Genomic DNA, 27177 nt, shown 5'->3' with positions numbered 1-27177 from the left:
ACTTGACGATACCGACCTGTTCTCAGTGTGGAGAGATTCATTAGACTCATTGTCCAAATCCCTCCAGCAGCTATCCTTATCGACTTACTTACCTACTTTCTAGTGAAACACTTCTGTGAAAAGTCATTCAAATTGGGAGTACTGCATTTCACACACTGGGCATGCTTTCTTTTCTTTCTTGTGGTGGTATTCCCCCACAGTACTTACATCCTTACTCTCACCTTGATCTTTCTGCTGGCCCATCTGAAATGTCTCCTTCTTTTTCATTATTGCCTTGTGCTTGGGAGGCTTGGACTGCCTTTCTGCAAGTGCATAGTCTCGTAGGTTCTCCCGTCAGTATGTTTCAGCTACTGATTAGTCACCTCAGATCTTCTGCACATAACATTCTTCAGAGCAAGCTTTTCTTCTCAGCTGCTGCGCCCTCACAGCCAGATCTCTTGTTTTTAAGACAGCCTTATCTCTGGTGAGATCACCCTTGTAGTTGCCAAACTCACAAGACACAACTAGACATTACAGTACCATCACATAATGATTAATATTCTCCTTTTCTTCCTCAGCTCCCACGTTAACAAAGAATGTTCATAAACTACATTAATAGAGGGTCCAACGAGGGGCTTCAAGGCCTCAACATGCTCACAAGTCTTGTGTTTCTTCTCGTAAGTGAGATTCACAGTGCAAGAAAGCTTGTAGCACCCCTGCCCCAGCAATGGTGACAGAATTTCTACTCTTAACTGTTTGGGTATCTTGTCCAACTCTGTATTCTTCCATTGAGATTTCTTGCAATGGTGATAAAGGAAATGAAGATCTGCTGGCTTTTGATTGGCTGGCAGCTCTCAGCGGGCGGGATTTCCACCCCTGGCATCCTAGGTCAAACAGTGGCCAAGGAATTTAATGGGCCGCCCTCACGGAACTGACAGGGGTTCCCTACCAGTTCTCTAAATTGCAGGAAAGACACTGTCAGGCCCATAAAATCTTTGCCCATTCTTCTTGTGGTGCATAAAATGGGTACTGTTTTCATTTTCATATACTAGCCTCAGGGGTCAAACTCCATCATCACAAATGTACAGCAAGGCGAAGGTTACACAGTTATTTAACCAAACAATTTTGTTGGTACGACAATAGGAGGATTTTAATTTTTTTTAATAACCTTTATTGTCACAAGTAGGCTTGCATTAACTCTGCAATGAAGTTACTGTGAAACGCGCCTAGTCGCCATACTCCAGCGCCTGATTGGGTTTAAGGAGGGAGAATTCAGAATGTCCAAATTACCTAACAGCACGTCTTTTGGGACTTGCGGGAGGAAACCGGAGCACCCAGAGAAAATGTGTAGATTCCGCACAGACAGTGACCCAAGCCGGGAATCGAGCCTGGGACCCTGGCGCTGTGAAACAACAGTGCTAACCACTGTGCTACCATGCCGCCCATGGTCAGATCTTGAGGCTTTCCACCTGATGTTTTTGGACAATAGCACTCAATGTCCCAGATCTGGTACCCATCAATGCTTAGGCCTGCAGCAAGGCATGGACATTCTTCCACACCTATGGAGACAACACCTGCTAAATATTTTTCTCACAAATGGGCCACAGGGCGATTATAATGACTGACCTGAGCTTAGCCAATTTTGATCACATCAGGCACAACATATTTTGGGTGCACTCAGTCCAATAGGGGCACCCGTTGAGAGGAAGTTTTGGTCGGAGGCAAGTCAGTGCATTGTCTTTCCTAATTAAAATAATTTTGCCCTCATCCAATTACTAGCCCTGTAGGATGAATGGTGATTAATTCGGTATCAGGCTCAGTTTCTGGCCCCTGAAACTATTCTGATCATTTCTATATCAAGACGTAATACCAAAGCACTTGAAGAAGCACCTATATATATAAAGTATTTAACCATAAGCATTGAGGATTATTCTATAGATTTATAGCACTCACAGCACAATCCATTTGTTGAGTTTCTCCAGTCGACACATATCCCCGCTGCACTACATATCATGGCAGCAGCTTCCAGGCTCGAACAGTCTATTTCTGTCGTATTCGTCGTGCAATGGTCGTACTGACAGGCCTTGATGTAGTTTGTAAGTTCTTGCCTGTTTCTGCATCTTTTGAATGCACTGCAGAATAAGAGTGTCATACCACTTAAGCACCAGTAACATAACAAAAGCTGAAATGATTTACCTCCCAAAGAGGCTTCAAACCATAAAATTCCGAACATGTAAATTGGGAGCAGGAGTAGGCCACGCGACCTCTCGAGCCTGATCAGCCATTCAATAGGATTATGGCTGATTTGATTGTAATCTCAATCACATGTTCCTGTCTATTGATAACTTTTGCTCCCTTGTTAATCAAGAATCTATTCAGCTCTGTCTTAAAAATGTTCAAAAGCTGGTTTTTGACAGTTCAGACGAGGCTGGTTTAGCACAGGGCTAAATCACTGGCTTTGAAAGCAGACCAAGCAGGCCAGCAGCACGGTTCAATTCCCGTACCAGCCTCCCTGAACAGGCGCCGGAATGTGGCAACTAGGGGCTTTTCACAGTAACTTCATTGAAGCCTACTTGTGACAATAAGCACTTTTCGTTTCATTTCATTTCATTTTCATTTCAAAAGCTCTGCTTCCACTGCTTTTTGAAGGAGGGAGTTCCAGAGACACACGACCCTCTGCGAGAAAGGAATCTCCTCATTTCTTTCTTAAATGAACGACCCTTGTCGTTAAACAGTATGGGGAAATATTGAAACTCAATTTAAAACATTGAGTCTGTGGGAAAGTATACTGTGGGAACACATCAGCTTTTCAGAATCTACACCACAAGTGTGATATTGTAACAATTTAAGCACAACCAGTGAGTTAGATACAAGTGTGCATGCTGATATGGATCACCAATCAGAAGTCACAATTCAGCATTTATAAGCCATTATAGAGCAATGAAGGGGCATTGCAGGTATAAACATGCAGGTATAAAACCCTTTGTACACGTGGTGCTTTTCTCTTTCCATTGTTCTCTTTCTTTTGCTCTTCTGGGCCTTTTGTTTCTCTTGTTTATATTTGAAACCATACTAACCAAGTTTTGCACTAAATTCAATCTCAACCTACCACCGGAACCTGACTCTTATTAGAAAATAAGAGATACCACACACAGTGACCCGTGGTGCTAGATTCTCTGACAAGAGGAACCATCCTCTCCACATCCATCCTGTCACTGTCCCTCAGGATCTTAAATTATGCTGTGAGGTGCCAGAGTACAAAATTCCTCACTGCACTATTTTAGCAGATATTAGACTATATCTACAAGGATTCACGCCTGTATTCAAATAGGCGAGAGAAGATTAAGTAATTGTACATTAGAATTTCATATATTGGTGTAAAGCAGACTTATGAATTCTTAATATCACATAATTAGTGTAATTACTTTTATGGCTGTTCAGAATAACATGGATACTCCAAACAAGCTTTGCAAGACAACCAACAAAATTTTAGACATTGTTAGCATGAGGATTATGTCAAGTTTTTCTTTCAAATGTCTCTGACTGATGCCCATGACTGAATTAATAACACAGTGGTTTTATTAATGTTATCGTCATCAACATCAAAATAATACTTCCCAAAATGAATAACAAAAACACTTTAAATTGATGCGTATAAGTTTTTAAACTCTCTTCCGCCTCATGACCAGTGCCGAGAAATACTGGGTGCTTCTCTCAAATAGATGGGAAGAGAGAGTGAGACTAGGCCACAAAGGGAAATGAGTAGCTGCATCATATTTGCAAAGAACCACTAAAAAGTGGCCCTCGATTGCTATGACTGGTGAAAAAGTGGACAATTATCCTGCACAACAGAATTCTATTGCATTTTCTCATTGGTTAGATCAAATTAGAAAGTACATGCTATGCAATTTAAAATTTGATTTAAAAAAGTATGTTCTGAATTCTTTCAAAACATTTATCCCACCAAGGGGACCAAACACGGTATCAGACCTCATGCCAGTGGCCGGTGGAGACCTGAGAGGCATCCAGTCAAAGAGCTGATCGTGGGCGGCATGGTGGCACAGTGGTTAGCATTGCTGCCTACGGCGCTGAGGACCCGGGTTCGAATCCCGGCCCTGGGTCACTGTCTGTGAGGAGTTTGCACATTCTCCCCGTGTCTGCGTGGGTTTCACCCCCACAACCCAAAGATGTGCAGGTTAGGTGGATTGGCCACGTTAAATTGCCCCTTAATTGGAAAAAATGAATTGGATATTCTAAATTTATAAAAAAAAAAAAAAAAAAAAAGAGCTGATCGTACTCAGCCATGTCACTGATAGAAATGAACACTGCCAAGACTGCTGGAAGAAGCAGAGGACACTTCTATTCCGTGGCACCCTTGAAAGCAAAGTAAGATTTTTATTTAGTGTCCTGAGGGGAGAGGAGTGCACTTTGATTAACAGTGACACAGCTGAGAGGCTGGCCATGGGTCAAGGAGCAGCCATATTGGGGGTTCCCTTTCTGCCCAGGAATCCCAAATGCACATGGTGGGATGGTAGGAGTTACTGCATAAAGCATGTTTGTCGTGGTTGGCTGACAATGTGGTTCATTTGGATCATCAACCATTCAGTCAAGTGCAGGTTTATGGCAAAAGTCAAAATGGGTTTACCTGGCAGTTGTTTCACAGAGCAACCTCTAGTCCGAAAGCCAGTAAAATGCCAGAAGGTTTGGGAAGGGGTAGATAATTATTCAGTTAACTATTTAATTGGCTGCCTGCTTCCCAGTCAGCAGGTTCCTACAAAGCAGAGGGTCCTGCTGTTGGGAGTATTGGTCAGGCTCCCTTCCTGATGACTTCTGCCGGTATCTTACAAGGTTTTGCATTTCACAGCCTGCCTTCAGAACACTGGTAAAACACTTGTTGGCTTGTTAAATATAAATGTATGTTTTTTTAATTATTTGAAATGAAGAACTGGATAGATTTTGTTATTTATTTTCAAAGAAATGACAGAAGAGAGTACTTACTTTCCTGATATAGCATCACATACTGTTTCCCCAAATTCACATGGTGGTGGGATGGTAGTAGGTAAGACACAAGGCACATTTGTAGGGGCTGCTTGACAATATGGTTCACTAGGATCATCAACCTTCCAGTCAAGCGCAGTTTTGTGACAACAGTCAAGAGGCTCGATCCTTCCATTCCTTCTTACACAATCGTCCCTTTTATTTCTCGAACAAGAACCTGTGCAAAGGAAATAGTTTGTGTCAATGAGCAAAATCTATTCCACTATTAGTGCAGAGTCATGATTTAAACTGGAATTGACTTTTCTCAAGGTCTTAAAGGCTAAACTCAATCAAAGGTGAGTGCTTGCTCCAGCTACGCGAAGGGGGAAGATTGAGAAAAACGCTAGAAGCTGACAAGCGGTTGAATAGCATTAAAACCACAAGTTTATCAATTTCCTTCTAAATGCCCGACGTTAATATGGTAGAGAAACTTTCAAACTTAAATCTATGTTTCATAGAGGTTTACAGCTATGTACCTAGCATATCTGTACTGCTCTTTGCGAGACAAATCAAAACATGATATTGTGCTGTGCCATGCTTCTTTAAATCAGCAGTCCCCCATTAAATTAACATTGTAATTGATGTAGCTTCTTGATATACCCCAATCTCCAACCTCCCTTTCCTTTCCAAAGGGTTGTCACCTCCCAAATCCATGCCTATCTTTCCTGGAACTCCATGTTTGAATCCTTTCCAGTCAGCCTTCTGTCTCGACAGATTATTGCAGATTACTAAAATCACCAATGACAAGCTCCTGTGACAAAGATAAACTATCCCACCTCATTCTTCTTGACCCGCCCGCAGCCACATGGTTTCCTACATTATCTTCCTCCAATGCCTCTCCACTGGTCTCCAGCTAGATGGCCCCATTCTTATCTATCCAATCCAGAGTATCACATGCAATGGCTTCTCTTCCCACTTTCACACCATTATCTTTGGTGATCCGTTTGGATCTCCCCTTGGCCACTTCTTATTTCCCATCTACATGCTGTCCCTTGGCGTCATCATCTGATGACACAGCATCAGCCTTCACATTTACTCGGGTTACACCTAGCTCTGGCTCACCACTAACTCTCTTAACTCCTCTGCTGCTAGATGATTAGACTTCTTATCTGACATCCAGTGCTGGATGAGCGGAAATTTCCTACAATTAAATAGTGAGAAGACTGCTGCCATTGATTTCAGTCTCCGTACCAAATTCCGTTGCTTAACTACTGACTCCATTACTCTCCCTGGCAACAGTTTGAAACAAAACCAGACAAACAATCTTGCTGTCATAGTGGAGCCCAAGATGAGCTCCTGACCACAAATTCTCATCAAACAAAGGCTGCCGATCATCACTTGACTTCATCTTGTCTCAACATATATGCTGCTGAAACCCTCAACTTTGCCTTTGTTACCTCTATAGCTGATTCTTCAACACGGTCTAGGCTAGAATCCCACTTTCTATCCTCCTTAGGCCTGAGTTGATACAAAAGTCTGGTGCCACTACCTTAACTCACATTAATTCCTGTTCACCTGCCATCCCCGTGCTTGCTGACTTACAGCGGCTCCCAGTCAAGCACCATCTGATTTTCAAATACTCTTCCGTGTTATAAAATCTCTTCACATCCCTATCCTCACTATCTCACTCTCCTCCTATGAGACACTTATTAAAACTTCCTCTTTGACAACATTTTGGGTCATCTGACTGAATATCTTATGTGGCTTGGTGTCATATTTTGTTTTATCATGCTGTGTGAAGCATCCTGGAATGTTCTCCTAATTTAAAGGCACTGTATAGAGAGAAGTTGTTGATGCTGTTGTAGCTTACATTATGATAATATTTCATACCACATTGTCCTTGGGTGTTATCCAAGAAGTAGTGTTCTGACATTTTAATCCTGAAATTGTGACGATGAACAACGAGAGTGGTTCGAATGTCAGGGATAAAAATGGACACTCCGCGACAATGTCTTGTAATGTTAAATCCTTTTGCATGATATGGAATCCTCACTGCCACTCCATTTACAGTTACCTATCGGAGAATTGACAGAAAGCATGTTAATAATCATTTGACAATTCCGTTGGCGAGGAACCTATTCCCAAATTATTGTCACAGTGATGATAATAATCAGGTTTTGTCTGCCAGTAATCAAGAGTTTTGCAGAAACTAACAGAATTCTGGAACCATAGAAAAATTATGGTGCAGAAAAAAGCCATTCAACCCATCATGTCTGCTCCAGCCAAAAAAAGGGGAAAAGATACTAGCCGTTCATTTTAATCCCACTTTCCAGCATCTGGTCCTTCGTCTTGCAGGTTACATCACTTCAAATGCAGCTCCAGGTACCTTGTGTATGAGTGGAGCATTTCAGCCTCATCCTCCAACTTAGGCAGTGAATTCCCATTGCATGTAAAAGCTTTTCCTCAGTGTTTGGACTCCGCATCACCTGATATTTGGGTGCCACGGGTGCCGTTACACAACAAAAACTGTGTTGAATGAACATGCATATACTTCTGCCACAATCACACGAGACATCATCTTGGTGTGGGAAGTAGTATGGCACAGCTAACATCCATGAGATGCATGCAGAGCAGGAAGTTTGTGACGTCAATCTATGGGCAATGCTGATTTGATGCCAATAGCGCCATTTGGAACTCAAAAACTGCAGCCAACACCCTTTCTTAGTCTCACATCTCCTCCACTCCCTCCCAGCAGTAATAATAATAATCTTTATTGTCACAGGTAAGCTTACATTAACACTGTAATGAAGTTACTGTGAAAAGCCCCTAGTCACCACATTCCGGCGCCTGTTCGGGTACACATAGGGAGAATTCAGAATGTCCAAATTACCTCATAGCACGTCTTTCGGGACTTGTGGGAAGAAACTGGAGCACCCAGAGGAAACCCACGCAGACACGGGGAGAACATGCAGACTCCGCACAGACAATGGCCCAAGCAGGTAATCGAACCTGCGACCCGGGAGGCTGTGAAGCAATAGTCCTAACCACCATGCTACCATGCCGTCCTCTACGTTAAAGGAGTATCAATTACATACAGCGTCCTTGTTCATCGATTTCTGTGGGCTGTTCCACAGCTTTAATTCTACAAGTGTTTGTTGCTATAGTTATTTCAATTTGCAAAAGTCTACATTTGTGGCTTTCCGTGTCAGTAAATATGCATTCAGAAAAAAAGCAAAGGATGGATGCAGCACAAAGTTAACTCTGCACACGCACATATTCAACCCGATCTCAAAAGGTCCCTGTGCTGAATCAGTGTGAGGATCCCATTAAAAATTCTATCTGTCAGGAAGCAAACCTCTCAAGATAATGTTGGCATTTAGTCCTATATAGCCCCCTATCATATATATTAGGGTCATGGACCCGCATCAACTTAAACAGAGTTCAGGCTACCCAACTATTATATTCAACCAGCATCCTTAAAGCTGTCACAGAGAGGACTCCTTCATCAACTTCATCTGGGCTATAGATACAATCACAGTTCTCAGAATTTACTGCTTTGGCTTCGCCAGACATCAATCTTCAATTAATGATATAAAAATCGAATAAAACCAGAATCTTGACACTGACTAATAATTATGTGGTGTTGCTCTGCATGTCTAAACACACATTAGTACTTACCATTTTTGTTCCTTTAGTTGAAAAATGGATGACATTTCCATTGTAGTTAATAATTAGTATTTTGGGGCAGGACTTGTGTCTTGGTGGAATGCAATGATCATTGTCGATAATCACAGAAAAATTGTATCTTGGCAATACTTCTTGCACAAGAACATATGAACAATTGTCAAAGAAGTTATAGTATAGCCCATCAAAGGTACGGTAATGTGAACCTCCCCATACATGACATTCGCCTAAAATGAAAAAGAAAATGCAATTAAGATTCAGTTAATAATCATAACCGATGTAAATATCTTTCCTGTTGGAACTTAATGAAAGATGATTTTGAATTAATCAAAGAAGTACCTACAGTCACATTCCCATGTTGAACAGCAGCCATTTTCAGTTGCGACATTGACGGGTTCTAACCCACTGTAACATGTAGGTTTCACAGGCCGTTCACAGGCAACATTCGCAATTTCATATGTTTGTGCTATAACACAAGTAAAGGTCGCACAGTTCTCTCGCCATGTTTCATTGCACTGGGAAAAGGTAACAAACAAATTAATACATCAGCAAGCATTCCAATTAGCCGAACCGTTCTGTCGTCATTTTCATGTTGTTGCATGTGAAAAGAAAGACAATTCTCTGTGTCTTGTCTGGGTGTTTAATTATAACAAGTCAAAGAAGCCAGAGCATCACTTGGGCGGCACGGTAGCACAGTGGTTAGCACTGTTGCCTCACAGCACCAGGGACCCGGGTCTGATTCTGGCCTTGGGTGACTGTCTGTGTGGAGTTTGCATGTCCTCCCTGTGTCTGCGTGGGTTTCCTCCCAGTGCTCCGGTTTCCACCCACAGTCCAAAGATGTGCAGGCTCGATGTATTGGCTATGATAAAATTGCCCCTTCGTGTCCAAAGATGTGCAGGTTAGTTGGGGTTACAGGACAGGGTGGGGGAGTGGGTGCTCTTTCAGAGGGTCCTACAGACTCGATGGCCTGAATAGCCTCCTTCTGCACTGTAGGAGTTCTATGATTCTATGAGTTAGGTTTCTATGATTCCTACATGCGGCTTACTATGAAGTTAACTTGGAAAGCAAGCATTCAGTTTGCTATATTAATATTTGGGTTGTGCTGAACATGTCATGGTGAAATGTAACATGCCTGTAGCACCTTAATCAATTCAGACAGATGGATGCCCAAATATCAAAGTTTCCTAATTTGGTCAGCCTAGTCATCATCAATAGTTGAAAGTATTTCAAACTAGTGGTGGCAAAAAGGTAGCAGAGACGTAAGGTGAAGAATATAGGTAAAAATGAGTTGAAGAGATGATTGTGTGTTTTTAGTGAGAGTAAACGTCCAAGTGGGATTGCTTCCATTACAACAATGACTGATAACAAACATAGCAAAAAACATCGGCCACAACATAAAGTTTGAAGTACCTTTAATCCTGGAAAATGTTCACCAAGATACTTCACAGGAGAAGTATAACTGAACAAAAGTTGACAATAATAGCAGGGGTGATTAATACTAGATTGGTTCGAGATGTAACTTTTAGTGAAGCTCTTAAAGAAGGAGAAAGAGGTGACAAGGGCATGATTCCAGAACATAGGATCTAGATAGATGAAGGGATTGATGATGGGGTGAAGGGAATGTGGATATGTTAGAGGAAAGAGTTGGAGGAATGGGAAGATTGCAAATTTTTGTAGGGCTGGAGGATGTTACAGAAACGGGAAGGGGTAAATCTGGAAGGAGTTTGAACATGAGGATGAAAAATATATACTTCAGGCACTGGTGAAGCAAGGGCCCACGTAGAGTCAGCAATCACAGGGGTGTTCGATAAGCTAGGCTTGATGTGAGGTGGACAGGGGAAGTGGAGATCTGGATGAGCTCAAGTTTATAGAAGGTGGAAGATAGGAGACCAGTCAGGATAGTTTTAAAAGAGTTGAGTCCAGAGGTAATAGAAGCACTGGTGAAAGTTTCCATAACCAAGAGCTGAATCAGAGGCACATCAAATGATAATGAACAACACTGGTGATGGAAGGAAAATGGTTTAGGAGTGCAGTTACAGGTCAAGTAGGTCACTAAGGGTGTGAACAGGCTGGTTCAGCCTGTGACAATGACTAGGGACAGACATGGGATATGCAACAAACGCTACTGCTGTATAAAAGAAAGTGGTCCACTTATTTCAAATATAATTGTCTTCAAGTATTATGTCACTTAAGAGAAATTAGTCAGAATATAGTTACCTTTCTTGGCGGGTCAGAATTACAGAAACATTCTTCATGCAGGGTAGTTGTGGAGACAGCCGTAGTTGTGGAAATAGGGGTAGTTGTGGAGCCAGCCGTAGTTGTGGAGATAGGGGTAGTTGTGGAGACAGTCGTAGTTGTGGAGATAGGGGTAGTTGTGGAGACAGTCGTAGTTGTGGTTGGCGGGGTTGTGGAGATAGGGGTAGTTGTGGAGATAGTCGTAGTTGTGGAGATAGGGGTAGTTGTGGAGACAGTTGTAGTTGTGGTTGGCGGGGTTGTGGAGATAGGGGCAGTTGTGGAGACAGTTGTAGTTGTGGTTGGCGGGGTTGTGGAGACAGGGGCTGTTGTGGAGACAGTCGTAGTTGTGGAGATAGGGGTAGTTGTGGAGACAGTTGTAGTTGTGGTTGGCGGGGTTGTGGAGACAGGGGCTGTTGTGGAGACAGTCGTAGTTGTGGTTGGCGGGGTTGTGGAGACAGGGGCTGTTGTGGAGATAGTCGTAGTTGTGGTTGGCGGGGTTGTGGAGACAGTGGTAGTTGTGGAGACAGTCGTAGTTGTGGTTGGCGGAGTTGTGATCCCGCTTGGCTCACAGCAAACTCTAATTCTGTAGTCAAAACAGATAAACGAGCTAGGAGCTGGTGAGTGGCACACCAATCCATCATTCAAGTCACATGACACAATGTCCCCAGTTTGGTTAATCGGAGACCCAGGGAACCTGAGGGCTTCACATTGAATATGAGCAATCTTGTCTGTAGCAGAACTACACACAGTGTTACGAATTGGATCCAACGGTTCACGATCCAGAACATCACGTGAAAGGGTTGGAGTGTAGTTATTAACCCAGCCTGACCACGCGCCATTGCAAGGAACCTCTGCAAAATAAAGGAGAACGCAACAATTATCATGGTAAGAAATAACAGATAATTGCTACGGTATTTTCAAAAGCTCATTTTCTTTCACCTGCAAAGCTATGAAACGACAATCGTTTGCAAAAGTTACAGTACTTTGGTATATCTCTCTCAATGAATAATTTGACACTATTGATTTGTAGACACAGATATAATCAGAAAATAAGCAATTGTAATCTAATAGCTGCAGTGCTCCTTTGATACTTAAAGGCATGCAGATGTATTTCCTCTACTAATATCAGAAAAATGTTATCAACAGCATGATTTGGGAAAGTGGGAATCTGAAACGTTACAGCGTTCTGACATGCTTTGGGGCACAAAAGCATTAATCCTTGCAACAAAGTGTATTGCAGACATTAGTGAATAAGCACTGACCAGTAGAGGCTGATAGAGAATGCACGAAGAGACACTTGTGGCTTTCTATTTTTAAGTCAGGGACACCTAGATACAAGAGTCATGAGCATCTGCATCCCACCTCTGCTGCTTCGTGACTACCACTGTTAGAAATGCCAGGCTCAGCTCATTGCACTATTACTAGGTGCACCAAAGGATGTTGTTCCAAGAACAAATTGATGAATTGTTATTCATCCCCCCTCCCTCCCCACTGAAGACTTTCCTAATTTGGAGGTTGTGGGTGGGGGGGGGGGGGGGGGGGGGGGGGAGAGGAGAGAGAGAGCAGACTGGGTGTTTATCTGAAGGCAGACCGCACTGAAAAAGTCAACAAACCTCAGTGGAGATGGTACTAATGAATTGGGCCAAAATAGCAGCTGCAAACATTGCAAAGAACAGAATTGTGGTTAGGAAGCAAAAATGTCACCAACTGTTTAATTCGAGCAATTTGCTCTAATGCTCATTGGTAAGAAATACAACAATCTCAATTATTTCCCAGAATTATAGGAAGGAGGAGAAAGATCTGATATCAGATATGTTGCTGCCATGAGAGCCTATCCTAACTTGAATACAGACATTATAAGAACACAACGTGGTGGTAGTGCTGCAATGACAGTTGGCAGCAAGATTAAGTACTGGCTCGACATGGTGAACAGCTTTAGATGGTGCTAGATTGATTGAGAACAACCTCAATGTTTGGGGCAGACTGTAGCAGTGTGGGAGGATGTTGAAAACATAGCATCCTGCCTTTATAGAAAAGCCTAGGAGATTCAGCATTGAGCTAGTGCTCCAATAGAGAGCTGGTAAGCAGCTGGATCCCTCATGGTGTGATTTCAGTGCATAGCCTCTCAGTCCCATCCGCATGCCACTGGCGAGCGGAGCTGGAGTAGATCCAGAGGGGCGGAGCATCGTAGCCGTAAGTATAAAAAAATGACTTTGGGGATTCGCGGCCTAATCACCAGGGAGTTGGGCTGGAGTACATCCAGAGGGCCAGAGCATCGGAGCTGTAGTACAAAAAACGTACCTCTGGGACACACGGCCTAGTCACCAGGGAGTAGAGCTGGCGTGGACCCAGTTGGCGGAGGATGGGAGCTGTAAGTATAAAAAACTTACCTCGGTGATTCACTAAAGCTAAAAAAAAATCTGATAAAGGTGATGTCACTGGAAAGCTGTGACCTGACTGGCTGGTAGGGAATCTGCAGTAAATTTGAAAAAAAAATAAATTTGAAAAACGAATGAACTAAGTGAAGATGGCTGGGCAGGTGATGTGCCGTTGCTGCATGATGTGGGAGCTGTAGAGACCATTGCGTTCTACAGTGACCACATCTGCAGCAAGTCTTGTAACTCCGGAATTTCAGCTCAGAGTTGAGCAAGAGTCTGGGCTTCAGACACTGCGGCACATCAGGGAGGGGGAGCGTTACCTGAGCACTGTGTTTCAGGAGGCAGTCACATCCCAAAGTGTCTCAAATTTGACTAGTGGTCAGGGCGTGACTGCAAGTGAGAGGGATCCTGAACTCAGAAATGGAGGAGCCTCAGCTCTTGACCTTCCCCAACAGGTATGAGCTATTTTATCCCTGTGTGGATGAGGAAAAAGACAGTAGGAAGGATAAGTAAGCTGTCCTCTGCACCATGGGTACAGGTAGCCATTCAAGTGGGGAAAGCAAAAAGACAAGTGGTAGTGGTAGGGGATTCCATAATTAGTGGAACTGATAGCAGGACCTAGAGTCCTGCGTGGTATGTTGCCTGCCCAGTGCCAGGGTGAGGGACATCTCTAACTGGCTTGAAAGGATAATGGAGAGGGAGGGGGAGAATCCAGTTGGTATGGTCCATGTTGGGACATAGGCAAGAGTACGAAAGAGGACCTGTTTGGGGAATATCAGGAACGAGGACCAAAATTGAAGAACAGGTCCTCAAGGGTTATAATCTCTGGATTATTACCTGAACCACATGCAAATTGGCATAGGGATGAGAAAATTAGGAAAGTAAACATGTGGCTGAAAGGGTGGTGTGGGAAAGAGGGGTTCCATTTCTTGGGACATCGGCATCAGTATTAGGACAGGATGGATCTATATCGTTGGAACGGTCTCCACCTAACCGATCTGGGACCAGCGCCCTAGTGGAAAGGATAACTAGGGTGGTCACAAGGACTTTAAACTAGTGAATGGGGGGGGGGGGGGGGGGGCGGGGTGGAATGGGGAGGCCAATACAGTTCCAAAAACAAGTAGCAGGGCAAATAGCAAACAAATAGTCAGGCGCTGTAGCAAATGGCAAAACTACAAAAAGTATACTGGTTAAACCAAAAGAGAAAATTAATAAACAAACAAATAAGGGATAGATTTGGGGTCATAGCCCAATTAAGAGTTATATACACTAATGCATGGACTGTAAAGAATAAACTAGATGAGCTGCAGATGGAGACTATTACAGAGATATGGCTGCAGGATGGTCAGGACGGGGAACTAAACATACCTGGTTATAACGTTTACAGGAGGGACAGGAAAGATGGCAGAGGGGTTGGAGTAGCCTTACTGATTAGAAGTACTATCATCTCAATGGTGAGGGAGGATATAAAGAAGGGAAAGCATCTAGTGGTGACCATATGGGTGAAACTGAGGAACAAAAAAGGATCAAAAACTGTAATGGGTATTGTGATCGATCCCTGGTACCAGTTCTGAGGTGTTAAATTGTGTAAATGTAGAATAGTATTGATGGTGGATTTTAACTTACACAGAGATTGGGAGAGGCAGACAAGCATCTGTCAAAAAGGTAGTGAATTTTTGGAATACATCCGGGATAGTTTCCTGCAGCAATATCTTCCAGATACAAGAAGGGGGTCAGGCAATATTAGATTCAATTATGACTAATGAGTCAAATTTAATTAGTAGCCTAACTGTGCGTGAACATTTATCAAATAGTGATCAATACATGATGAATTCAGTGTAGCATTTGAAGGTAAAAAGCACGATTCAGACATTAGAATTTTAGACTTGGGTAAGGCTGACTGTAACGGGAAGAGACAGAGACTGCCCACGGTAAACTGGGAAGATCTGTTAATGGGTCAGACGATTGAAGATCAGTGGAGAATATTTAAAGAAATATTTAACCAGATACAGAGCGGATATATTTCCCTGAGAGGGAAAAGCCCCACTTCACAAAAAAAAACAGCCATGGACACCGAAAGAGGTTAGGGACAGCATAAAACTAAAAGAAAGGGCTTACAAAAATGCAAAACACATCACAGATCTGGACGAATGGGATAGATACAAAGACAAGAACAGGACCACAAAGCAGCTTATAAGAGTTACTAAAAGGGATTATGAAAATCAAAAAGAATTTTACAGTTATATAAAGGGAAAAAGGGTGGTCAAGAGCAATGTAGGCCCACTAAAAGCTGGAAATAGAGATATTGTCATTGATAATGGGGAAATGGCAGGCATGTTGAACAATTAGTTTGCCTCAGTATTTACTGTTGAAAAAGAGGATAATTTGCCGGAAGTCCCCAAAAAATTAAAAATCAATAGGGGACAGGGATTTAATGCAATGAACAAAAAGTACAGCATCAGTAACGAGAAAATTAATGGAACTAGAGTGACATATCCCAGGACCTGATAGTTTATCTGAGGGCTTTAAAGGAAATAGGGAAGCACATTGTAGATGTCCCAACTATAATCTTTCAGAGTTCCCTAGATTTAGGATTAGGCCCACTGGATTGGAAAATTGCACATGTCACTTCACTTTTTAGCAAGGGTGAAAGGCGGAAACCAGAGAATTACAGACCAATTAGCCTAGCATCTGTGGTGGGGAAATTGCTGGAGCCTATAATTGGATTGGATAACTGAACATCTCAAAAACTTTCAGTCAATCGGGGAAAGTCAACATGGATTTGTGAAGGGAAGGTCATGCTGACAAATCTTATTGAATTTTCTGAAGAGTGACTGAGATAAGTGGACAGGGGAATGTTTATGGATGTTATTTGATAAAGTTTCACGTAAGAGATTGTTAACACAGGTGGAAGCCCATGGAGTTGAGGGCAAATTATTGACATTGGTAGGAAATTGATTGAGCGGCAGGAGACAGAGAGTGGGGATAATGGCTAATTACCCTAATTGGCAGGAGGTGGCTTGTGGTGTACCACAGGGATCTGTGACAGGGCCTCACTTATTCACATTGTTCATTAATGACTGGGGTGATGGCACAGAAAGTCACATATCCAAATTTGCTGATGATACAAAGTTAGGTAGCATTGTCGACAGGCCAGATGATTGGATTGGATTAGATTGGATTTGTTTATTGTCACGTATTTTTCTGCGAGCAGCTCAACAGATCATTCAGTACATGGGAAGAAAAGGGAATAAAAGAAAATACATAATAGGGCAACACAGGGTATACAATGTAACTAAATAAGCACCGGCATCGGATGAAGCATACAGGGTGTAGTGTTAATCAGGTCAGTCCATAAGAGGGTCATTTAGGAGGCCGGTAACAACGGGGAGAAGCTGTTTTTGAGTCTGTTTGTGTGTGTTCTCAGACTTCTGTATCTCCTGCCCGATGGAAGAAGTTGGAAGAGTGAGTAAGCCGGGTGGGAGGGGTCTCTGATTATGCTGCCCGCTTTCCTGAGGCAGCGGGAGGTGTAGATGGAATCAATGGATGGGAGGCAAGTTTGTGTGATGGACTGGGTGGTGTTCACGACTCTCTGAAGTTTCTTGCTGTCCTGGGCCGATCAGTTGTCATACCAGGCTGTGATGCAGCCAGATAGGATGCTTTCTGTGGTGCATCTGTAAAAGTTGGTCAGGGTTAATGTGGATATGCTGAATTTCCTTAGTTTCCTGAGGAATTATAAGCGCTGTTGTGCTTTCTTGGTGGTAGCGCGACGTGGGTGGACCAGGACAGATTTTTGGAGCTGTGCACCCCAAGGAATTTGAAACTGAAAACCATCTCCACCTCGGCCTCGTTGATGCTGACAGGGGTGTGTACAGTACTTTGCTTCCTGAAGTCATTGACCAGCTCATTAGTTTTGCCGGCATTGAGGGATAGATTGTTGTTGCTGCACCACTCCACTAGGTTCTCTGTCTCCCTCCTGTAATCTGACTCTCTTGTTATTCGATTTCTGGCCCACTATGGACGTATCGTCAGCAAACTTGTAGATGATTGCAGAAGTTTCCAAGGAAACATTGACATTCTTGGTGAATGGGCAAAATTGTGGCAGATGGAATTTAATGTAAGGAAGTTTGATGTTATCCAATTCGGACCAAAAAATGGATAGAGCAGAGTACTTTCTAAATGGAAAGAGGTTAGATACAGTGGATGTCCACAAGCGACTTAGGGCTTCAGGTGCACAAATCCTTAAAATGCCACAAAAAAGAGCAGAAAATAATCAAAACGCTAAGGGAATACTTGTCTTTATATCCAGAGGATTGGAGTATAAAGGCACAGAAGCTATACTGCAGCTATATAAAACCCTGGTTAGGCCCCACTTGGAGCACTGCAAGCAGTTCTGGGCAGCACACCTTAGGAAGGATATTTTGGCCTTGGAGGGGGGTGCAACAAAGGTTTACTAAACTGATACCTGGACTACAGGGATTGAGTTACGAGGACGGATTCCACAAATTAGGTCTGTTTTCACTAGAATTTAGAAGGTTAAGGGATGATCTGATCGAAATATTCAAGATATTAACAGGGAAAGACAGAGTAGGTAAAGATATACTTATTTCCACTGATTGGAGATTCTAAAGTTAGGGGGCAGGGTCTATAAATTAGTGTGATACCATTCAGGAGAGGTGTTCAGAATCACTTCTTCATTCAAAGTGTTATAGAGGTTTGGAACTCTCTCCCGCAAACAGCAGTTGAAGCTAGAACAGTTGTTAATTTTAAATCTGAGTCGGATTTTTGTTGAGCAAAGATATTAAGGGATACTAAGCCAAAGGCTGGTATATGGAGTTAGGCCACAGATCAGCCACGATCTCATTAAACGGCAGGACAGACTCGATGAGATGAACGGCCTACTCCTATTCCTACGTTCCCGTTCATCGACCAGAGTTCATGTCATTTCGATAACGGCCTACAGAATCCATTGACCACATCATCAGCAGATGCAGAGGAAAGGAACTGGACTGTAACTTTTCTAACACAGAGCTACTAGACAGAATTTGTGACATCCTTACAGCTCAGCAATGATTACAGGTCCTAAGTACATCCCCAATTGTTGATCCACTCATCAGAACATTCAAATCAAGCAACAATTCCATCACTGGAAGAGTTCATGTCTGCCAGACCAGTGCCTGCTCTTACCAATTCTACTTTCACAGAAAGTAAAGGGCAAGTTTTAAAACTACAAGAGAAGATGACCAACATTCACAATAAAAACACTAGCGCAGTTGGAACAACAGTTTTGAATCCAGGACTCCACAGAAGATACGTGACAACCAGTCGAGGTAAAGAGGATTTGTTCAAAACCAAGATCCGACAAAGTCATTCCACCCAAAGATGTAACAGTGAGGCATAACTGAAGTCTAATCAGATCCATTCCACATCCCCAACCACCATGCAGTCCTATTGCCTCTTGGACATGAGCCCAAAAGCAGCTAGGAACAACATCCAAGAATGATAATCCCAAAGGTCACTATGAGCAATGTAAAAAACCTCCAGACAATGTTACTATTATAAGATCTGGGCATACCAGCAAATTATCTTTTTCACTTTAGAGGCTCATAGATTCACCAGTTCGATGCATTCATGCATTGGCAACTAAACGTGGACATGCATTGTAAGTAGTTATCCTTCTTTGGAAGGGTGTAAATGACCTTTACCAAGAAAGGGGGATGCTGGAATATCCATTTAAGGGACATCACTAGTCATCATTGAACATAAAACATAGAACATACAGTACAGAAGGAGGCCATCAAGTCTGCATCAACCCACTTAAGCCCTCACTTCCACCCTATCCCCGTAACCCAATAACCCCTCCTAACCTTTTTGGACAATAAGGGCAATTTAGCACGGCCAATCCACCTAACCTGCATGTCTTTGGACTGTGGGAGGAAACCGGAGCACCCAGAGGAAACCCACGCAGACACAGGGAGAGCGTGCAGACTCCGCACAGACAGTGACAGTCAGTGGTTTGAGCAGAGCGCAGACAGCGGCTCTGATATTTTCATGCTTTATACCTGTGCATAATGTTCTCATGTGCCTAGTCTTAATAGTCTTAACAGTCACACCTACACTGTGTTTACTCAATCCCTTATGAGTGATTGGTGCCTTGCGCCTTATATAGTAAACAAACTTGAGGACTTACATCATTATAAGTAATGTTATGCTTAATTTAGTTGCTTGATCTAATTACCCATCTGAGATATCTTCCATTCAGGAAGACAGGAGAGGCAGATCTGAAGTAAATTTATTGAAGATAATGTGCGTGCTCTAGGTGGCTATACAAAGTAAGATGCAAAACTTTTTTCAACATTGGGCGAATAAAGATTTATCTCAAGGTGGAATGGAGGAATATGCCGGGGGAGAACGGGAGCTGACTCTCACTGACAAGGAGCAGAAACTATAATAAAACCAATTGTATTTAAGTCCTCGCAATTTATAATGAAAGATAAACATCACTCACCGGTTATGGTGACAATGGTTGAGGCAGTTGTTGACCCTGTTGTACTTGTTAACTCTGCAAAATATTAGAGGCATTTAAAATCACAAGGTTCTGACTAAAATTTCTAAAGAACATTCAGGATTTTCAACATAAGCTTATTTGATTGATCTTGTTCCATAGTCATTGAAGGAAAACATCACTCACTAGTTGTGGAGCTGGCAGTGGACACAGATGTACTGGTTGTCACTGGTGTTGAAGTTGTTTCTTCCGAAGATAAAGAAAATAATTTACAATCACTATTTTCAATGATGAAATGGGACAGTATTGAGACAGTTTCCACAGAATCACCAGTTTTTCAACAAATTACAAGCAGAGCTAACTCTGGGTTTGAAACATTCTGCTGCAGGTGCCCAGTATCCTGCCACACTGTAAGCTGTGTATTCTACCTGCATGACAGGTAAGTTTTCCACCAATTGGGAGCCATTTTGAAAGCTCATATTTGAGACACTGAATCCATCCTCCACATCTTCATCCAATTCTGTGCTGGCACTTAAAATACCAGTGCACTTTGAAAGCCTAATGTAACTTCAGACCAGAACACAAGTATCACAGTTGCGGAGGCAACAATACCCTGGACACTCAGCTCAGGGCTCTCAGTTACTCAACAGCTGAATATCTGAAGACCCATCTTGAGACACTCCCTGTAGATCGAAATAATAAACGCTCATCACCCCAATTTCCCACAGTGATGCCGAACATGACGAAGCCATTCAACAACTGGAAAATCCATTACATCACCCTTTGATATATGTCACGTTCACCAGGAACACAAAGCTGAATTTAAGATTCCTTATTTATGGAAGACTTGTTTTTTGCAGTTGCTTTTTGAAATATATCATAAGAAGATTTGTTCAATAGTTAAGCCACGCATCTCTGTCCTCGATCAGGAATGGACAAAGCTGGCAGAAGAGCAAACCAGTGGATGTTCACTGTCAAGGGGCTGAAGCTGAAAAATAACACTTGTCGCTCATGTCTTTGTCATGTCCATAAGGCATGAAACTGATTAAACGAAGCCTTACTCTCTGCTAATTAAAAATGAACATTCATGAACCAGAAACATGGCTACTCCAGGTCACAGGATATGCAAGTTGGCCATAGTTCAGGTATTGTCCGGCAAAGCTCAACCCTCATCCTGTGCAATCTTATACCCATCATTGTGTAGACCCATTACAATCAAAGAAACAAAGAAGCAGCAGAAACAATCATCGGAAATTGTATTATCTACGGAGGCACTGAGAGCCACCATCTATTTCCTATGGTGAATAACGGATTTTGGCCAGAGGCATAGAAATTGAATTTTAACATGAAACAAACTATTCAATAGGCAGTACCACAGGACCCAAACTCTTTTAGCTGTTGGAAACATTTAATGTAACACTTCTGAACTCCCAAGACAGTCTGCCGTTTAACATCCAGCTTGGTAACACCAAAGTAGGAATCAAGGCTGACACAAAGCCTGCCTCACTTCTAAACTTCCTCGAAGCCTGGTTCTCAGGAATGTACAAACATATGAATTAGAAGCAGTTTCATAAATTGTAATTAAAACCAATGGATCAGCACTCTTAATAGCGACTCCTTTCAAACCTCTGGGTGAAGTCCATCCGGACCCAGGTACTTGTCAGCCCGTAGCCCCAACAATTTGTTCAATACCACTTCCCCAGTAATTGTAAATTTTTCTGAGTTCTTCCCTCACTTCCGTTTCCTGACTTACAGCTATTTCTGGGATGTTACTTGTGTCCTCCAGAATGAAGGCTGATGCAAAATATCTGTTTAATTTATCTGCCATAGGAAAATTCCTGCCATTGCATGTGGAGTGGGCAAAGTCTTTGTATACCCACCTCAGCTTGCTGCACCATCACCAACTTTAAAGTAATTCTGCAATTCCACTTTCAACTCGCTGAATCTGCCTGAACCTTAACTGCAACGTCAACGCCCCCTCTACTTGAACTAGATTCAGATATTCAAGTGAATTAATATCCATATCTTTGTTTTCTATTTTTGTTTTAGGTTACTCCTGGTTGCCAATCACTTTTTGTTCCTATCTCCTTCTTCCAGAGAATCCCTCCAGTGCAGAAGGAGGCCATTCAGCCCATCGGGTCAGCACCGACCCTCCGAAAGTGCACCCCACCCAGGCTACTCCCCCGCCCTATTCCTGTAACCCCATCGAACCTTTGGGCACTACAGGACATTTTAGTATGGCAATTTTAAATTATTTCCAGGAATGAAAGAAGACATCACTCACCAGGTGTGGAACTGGCAGTGGTGGTTGTCTCTGTTGTTGTAGTTGTTTCTTATGAAGGAAAACAAACACGTTCACAATCAATTCACCCAACTTGAAACAAGACAGTTTTGCAAGGGTTGAAATATCAATCAGCAGGATATAAACAAATTAGGGACTGTGCAAATACTTTTATACCTATTCCTGCAGTTGCCCAATTGGACATCTTCCTGATATTTTATACATTCTGCATTCCATCTATATCACTGACAAGCTCTTCACCATTGTGAAAGATTGAATTTCAGGCACTGATTCCGGTGACCCTTCATGCTCTCACACTGTGTTGATACTTAGAATACAATTGGTATATTGAAAGCATAAAAGGTATTCAGTCCAGAACACCATACTTGGATTTATGAAATGGATAGCCCTGTCAGTTATTCAATACCTGTTTACCTGCCCTACAATCTGCAGAAATCTGACGTGTTTGGATGATTGATACAGAATTCAATGAAAGGTATCACCTTAACTGACCACATTTGCACCAAGTGGTGCAATCTATTTGCATGAGCTAATTACCCATTTGAGATATGCTCTATTCAATTTTATTGCACAGGTTGATTTGAAGAAGATTTATGCAAGGTGGCAATTGAAATAGGTAAAACAACGTTATTGAACATGTATGCCAATAAACACTATTCTCCTGCTGGGATAGAATAGATAAAGACCAAGGGAGCAGGTTTTTTTCTGACAAGGAGCTGAAGCTGTAATTAAACCACTTGTATCTGAGGCTATGTTCGAGACATTGTTATGGTTGTTCCTTCTGAAAGACATTCAAAGTTGCCATATTTTGACTCAATTCCTGAAGAACCTTTATTGAAGAACCTTCATCGACTTTCAACATAAGATAATAAAGATAATATGATTTGTGTTGTTCTCTGGGAGCAGGGGCTCGGGCAGTGTGGACCCAGAGCTGGAGAGTCAAGACCTAATCATCATTGCTCCGTGCCTGCAGATAATTGCCTCTGCCAACTGTTAATAAATCCCCTTTGTTGTTACTGGAACTCTCCAGTGTATTGTCTCCAGCCCCCACATTAGCAACGAGGTAAACAATTTGATATTAGTCTTCAGAAATTTGGGATTCGAGGGGGGGAAGGAAGAAATCCTCAAAGAAAGGCGAGAATCGGGAACCATTGACAGCAGCACTCAAAAAGTGAGTGAACGTCTCAGAGACCTTGGGCAAGCAGTGTTCAATACTGGCTTCCACAAACGGGAACCTGATGGCGCGGCACTTGTGGGGGTCTCCAAGGGGATCAGAGGCTCCCAGTTTCATGTCATTTCAACAGCATGGTACCCTAACACTGCTCCTACCACCCGGTCTCTTTGGCACTGCTGGCCTAGCATCCTGGGACTGCTGGCCTGGTATTCTGGTGGTACCACCTTGGTGGCAGCCTGGCACTGCTGAGGTGCCCAGGTGGCACTGCCAGCTGGCTGGGGCACTGCCAGGGTGCTGTGGTGGCACTGCCAGGATGGCAAGCTAGCATTTTCCGTGCGCCAGCGATCAGGCTGGGGGTTCCCTGCTGGTTCAGGGGAGTGAGGGGTGCCTGGGGGAAAAATAAGTTTAGTGAAAATGCCAATGATCAGAAAGCTAGATACGTTCGACCAGGGGGCTGAACACTGGAGCCAGTGCATCAGATGGCTCCGCTATTTCTTCGCAGTGAACAAGATAGCAGGAAAAGACAAGCAGATAGTGATACACCTTAAGGTTTGTGGGCCTCAAACCTACAATCTGATAAGAAATCTTACATCCCCCGAGGCTCCCAACTCAAAGACCTTCAACCAGTTAGTCACGTTGGTCAAGGGACATTTTGACCTCAGGCCCCTGATTATCCTGCAGCCGTACAAATTCCACTCTGCTCTTTGGGACCTTGAAGGGTCCAACTCCGCCTCCATAGCCAGGCTCTGTCAAATGGCTAAGCACTGTTTGGAACAGCACTCAGCGATGTGCTGCATGATCGTTTAGTGTGTGAAATGAACTGAAAAGGCTGAAACTAAAATTACATTGAGCAAAGCAACCGAGCGAGCTCAGGTTACAGAGTGTGCTGGAAAACACGTAGTTGAACATTAAACCGTGCCAAAAGGGGAACTGAATCATTAGTAGGGCAATATGGCAATAGGGCGCTTGGTGAGGGCAACAGACACAATAGATAACCAGACGCAGCCTTCAGAATCGGATCAAAGTCAGAGAACTGGGAGAAGATTGATCATCAGCCCAAGATAGAGATGGATTGCTATTGACTTGGGGGAATATCACCCCCAGGATGTTTGCCATTGTTGTGAGGTTGTCTGCTTCCATTGCGATCGAGGAGGCCATATCCAGGCACAATGTCATGCAAGGCAGAGCACGTCAATGAAAAAAAAAAGTAGCACCAATGCCCGACACCACTGAACCAACTGGAGAAGAGCTCTGAGGAGGAGCACAAATGTACAGTCAAAGTAAATAAAACAGCCCCAATTAAAATACTGCTACATGTGAATGGAAGTCCCTTGAAGACATTCCTTGTCTGGAATCTATTAAAATTGAAAACCGTGTTTTTCAAGACATCCTATGGAGATATGAATAGATACTTTGATAACCTCGGGCGTGATCTAAAACGAGAAGCACGCAGTGCAGTAGTGGGTGAGATTTGCCGGGTGCTTCCCGATGGCCAACCCGGCGAGACTGCAACCAATATCTAATGTCAAGTAGGCTTCATGGCGGAGGTGGCTGCCTCGCCTACTGACCTCGGTCCAGTGTCGGAAGAAGCTCAACAACTTCCATTGGGCTGCATGGGTGAGTTGGCATCGGACCCCTGGCACTGGTCCCACCTGCCACCACCAGACGTTTACCCCCCCCCTTCAAAAAAGCGCAATACCATACCTATGCCCGGCACTTGTTACATCCGAGACATATGAAGCCTCTGTCATGTTATTCTGCACCATGGGCTGGCCTGCACACCCTGGTGCCCTCCGCTCTCCCCCCAGCCCCCGGGCACAGTGTTCCGTGATCTGGGGCCGCTCAAGGAATACAACGTGTACGTGATGGGTGTGAGCATGGTGTCAGCAGAAAAACAGGACTCAAACAATACCATAGATTGAGGGGCACCAGAGCTGACCTCGCAGCAGGTTATCCACCTGAATTGTATACTGATCTGCTGACAATGCCAACACAGGCCCATCACCCTGGAGTGATGTTACAGAGAGGTGGAACAGGGTTGCAGGTGGGGGGAGGGGTGTTGCGGAATGGGCAGATGGGTTGGGGAATGGTTGGGGGGGGGGGGGGGGGAGGTGTGAGACATGTCGCGAGGAAGGATGGTGGAATGGGGGATGGGTGGGAATAGGTAATGGGATGAGGAGACAGATGAAGCCTCATCCTATAAGAAGCAGGTGGCAGGTGAGGATGAGGGCCTTCCTAGCATGCGGGACTCTTGCCACAGACTTCTTCTGTCCTCCATCTTTTTGACAAGGTCTCACACAGCACAGCACTATGTAAAGTTAAGATTCTGGTAAACATTCCCTCATTTCTATTGAAAGGTAATGTGGACAAGATTGAACAAATGGACCTTTGACACAGAGACATATTTGAGTTACCAGAAGCAGTGCACAAAACTTCAAACAAGTAATCTACGTGTCTCTCAAATCAACATCTGACCTCAATGTTACAGAATGTGCAGATTGTGCATTGCCATTCCAGAATTCCTCAAACTGGAATGGAAGCATGTCATCCCTGAACACAAGGGACTGTCTAAAAGATGAGAGGAATGATACCGGAAAAAATCCTCACTCACCAGTTGTAGAACTGACCGTGGGCACAGTTGTTATTTTTGTTACAGTTGGTGTTTCTAAAGGAGAAAAAAAATATTAAAAATCATTCCATTCTGACTGGAAATCCAGCTATTTAACAGAATTCCAGCTTCAGGTCAATTAATTGACAATAAGACAACAAGACTAAGGAAAGTATTGACTAGATCTACTGACAAGCTTAAATATATTGGAGTATAATGGTTCAAATGTAAACTGGAGAAAGACAAATTAAATTTTGTATATTTGTTTCGGTTCCAAAAAACAATTTTAAGTTAATGGGTGAAAGAAAATAATGCTGGAATATTAACAATGACACTCTGCTCAGAGGAACGTCTTTTGCGAAGGGATGTTTTGGAAACTTCTGAATTAGAAAAAGATGCTGGAGATCATCATCAAAAGGCAATGAACAATTCCTAATTTATTCAAATGGAAGGCCTCGGTTTCAGAAAAGGTTCAGAAAACAATGGTAAGGAAGTAAATCCGAGGACAGAATGGTACATACAAAAATATGGAGAGAAATATTTTAACTCATGTGCAGTGTCTGATTGAGCTTCATTTGATTCGGTCCGTTTATCAACCATTTCACTCTAATTGTTATGGACTAAATATCAACAAGTATGAGTTAGTGTCCTTCCACTGTCTGAAAGTTGTTGAATCAAAACAGATAGTGTCACTGGTCCGGTTACTGTATATTAAAAGAAGCCATCACTCACCCGGTGTGGAGATGGCAGTGGATCTGGTTGTTGTTGGTGTCACTGTTGACAAAGAAATAACATTCAAAACCAGCAAATTCTAATTCCACATCCTAATGTATTGAGAATTTTACAACTGGGATACATTATTAACATGAAGGAAGAAATCTCTGAGAAATTGGTGACCTCAACTACACTGATTTCTTCATTTGCTTAATTTTGTTCATCGGGTTTGGTTTAAACAGAAGATATAATTACCTCGTTGGTACATTTATCACTTACCAGAAGTAGACGTTGTTTTGGTGGTTGTCGTGGTCACTGGTGTTACTGGCTCACAGCAAACACGAACTTGGTAATCAGAACAAATCCATTCCTGCTCCAATGCAGTTCCGGAGACGACACAGGTGAGACCTTTGTCCTTGTCGCAAGTCACATTGTCCTGTGAATCACTAAATGGTCTCTCAGGTTGATCAACAAATTGACACTGAATGTTGGTGATTACTTCAGAAGGGTAGTTACAGTATTTAGTATCTTTGGAATCCAACAATTCAGAATCGCCTGGGTTGACCTCAGAAGGCGTATTTTCATTGAGCCAGGGTGACCAGTAGCCAAGGCATACAACCT

At 43.0% G+C, this 27177-nt stretch overlaps 1 protein-coding gene across 1 annotated transcript in view; it reads right to left on the bottom strand.

The window, feature by feature from the left end:
* Positions 1–27177, bottom strand: part of LOC119973789 (mucin-2-like) — a 160677-nt gene that overhangs the window by 14835 nt on the left and 118665 nt on the right. The window contains exons 81-92 of the mRNA XM_038812213.1: positions 26836–27177; positions 26575–26616; positions 25846–25899; positions 22043–22090; positions 19945–20004; positions 19762–19815; positions 10858–11726; positions 8984–9155; positions 8635–8867; positions 6847–7030; positions 4978–5194; positions 1933–2111 (exon numbers count right to left, since the gene is read on the bottom strand). Of these exons, the coding sequence (XP_038668141.1) occupies positions 1933–2111; positions 4978–5194; positions 6847–7030; positions 8635–8867; positions 8984–9155; positions 10858–11726; positions 19762–19815; positions 19945–20004; positions 22043–22090; positions 25846–25899; positions 26575–26616; positions 26836–27177 (2454 nt within the window). The remainder of the gene's footprint in view (positions 1–1932; positions 2112–4977; positions 5195–6846; positions 7031–8634; positions 8868–8983; positions 9156–10857; positions 11727–19761; positions 19816–19944; positions 20005–22042; positions 22091–25845; positions 25900–26574; positions 26617–26835) is intronic.

This window comes from Scyliorhinus canicula, chromosome 11, assembly GCF_902713615.1.
Source record: "Scyliorhinus canicula chromosome 11, sScyCan1.1, whole genome shotgun sequence".
Lineage (NCBI taxonomy): Eukaryota > Metazoa > Chordata > Chondrichthyes > Carcharhiniformes > Scyliorhinidae > Scyliorhinus > Scyliorhinus canicula.
This window is presented reverse-complemented; position numbering and strand designations above follow the sequence as displayed.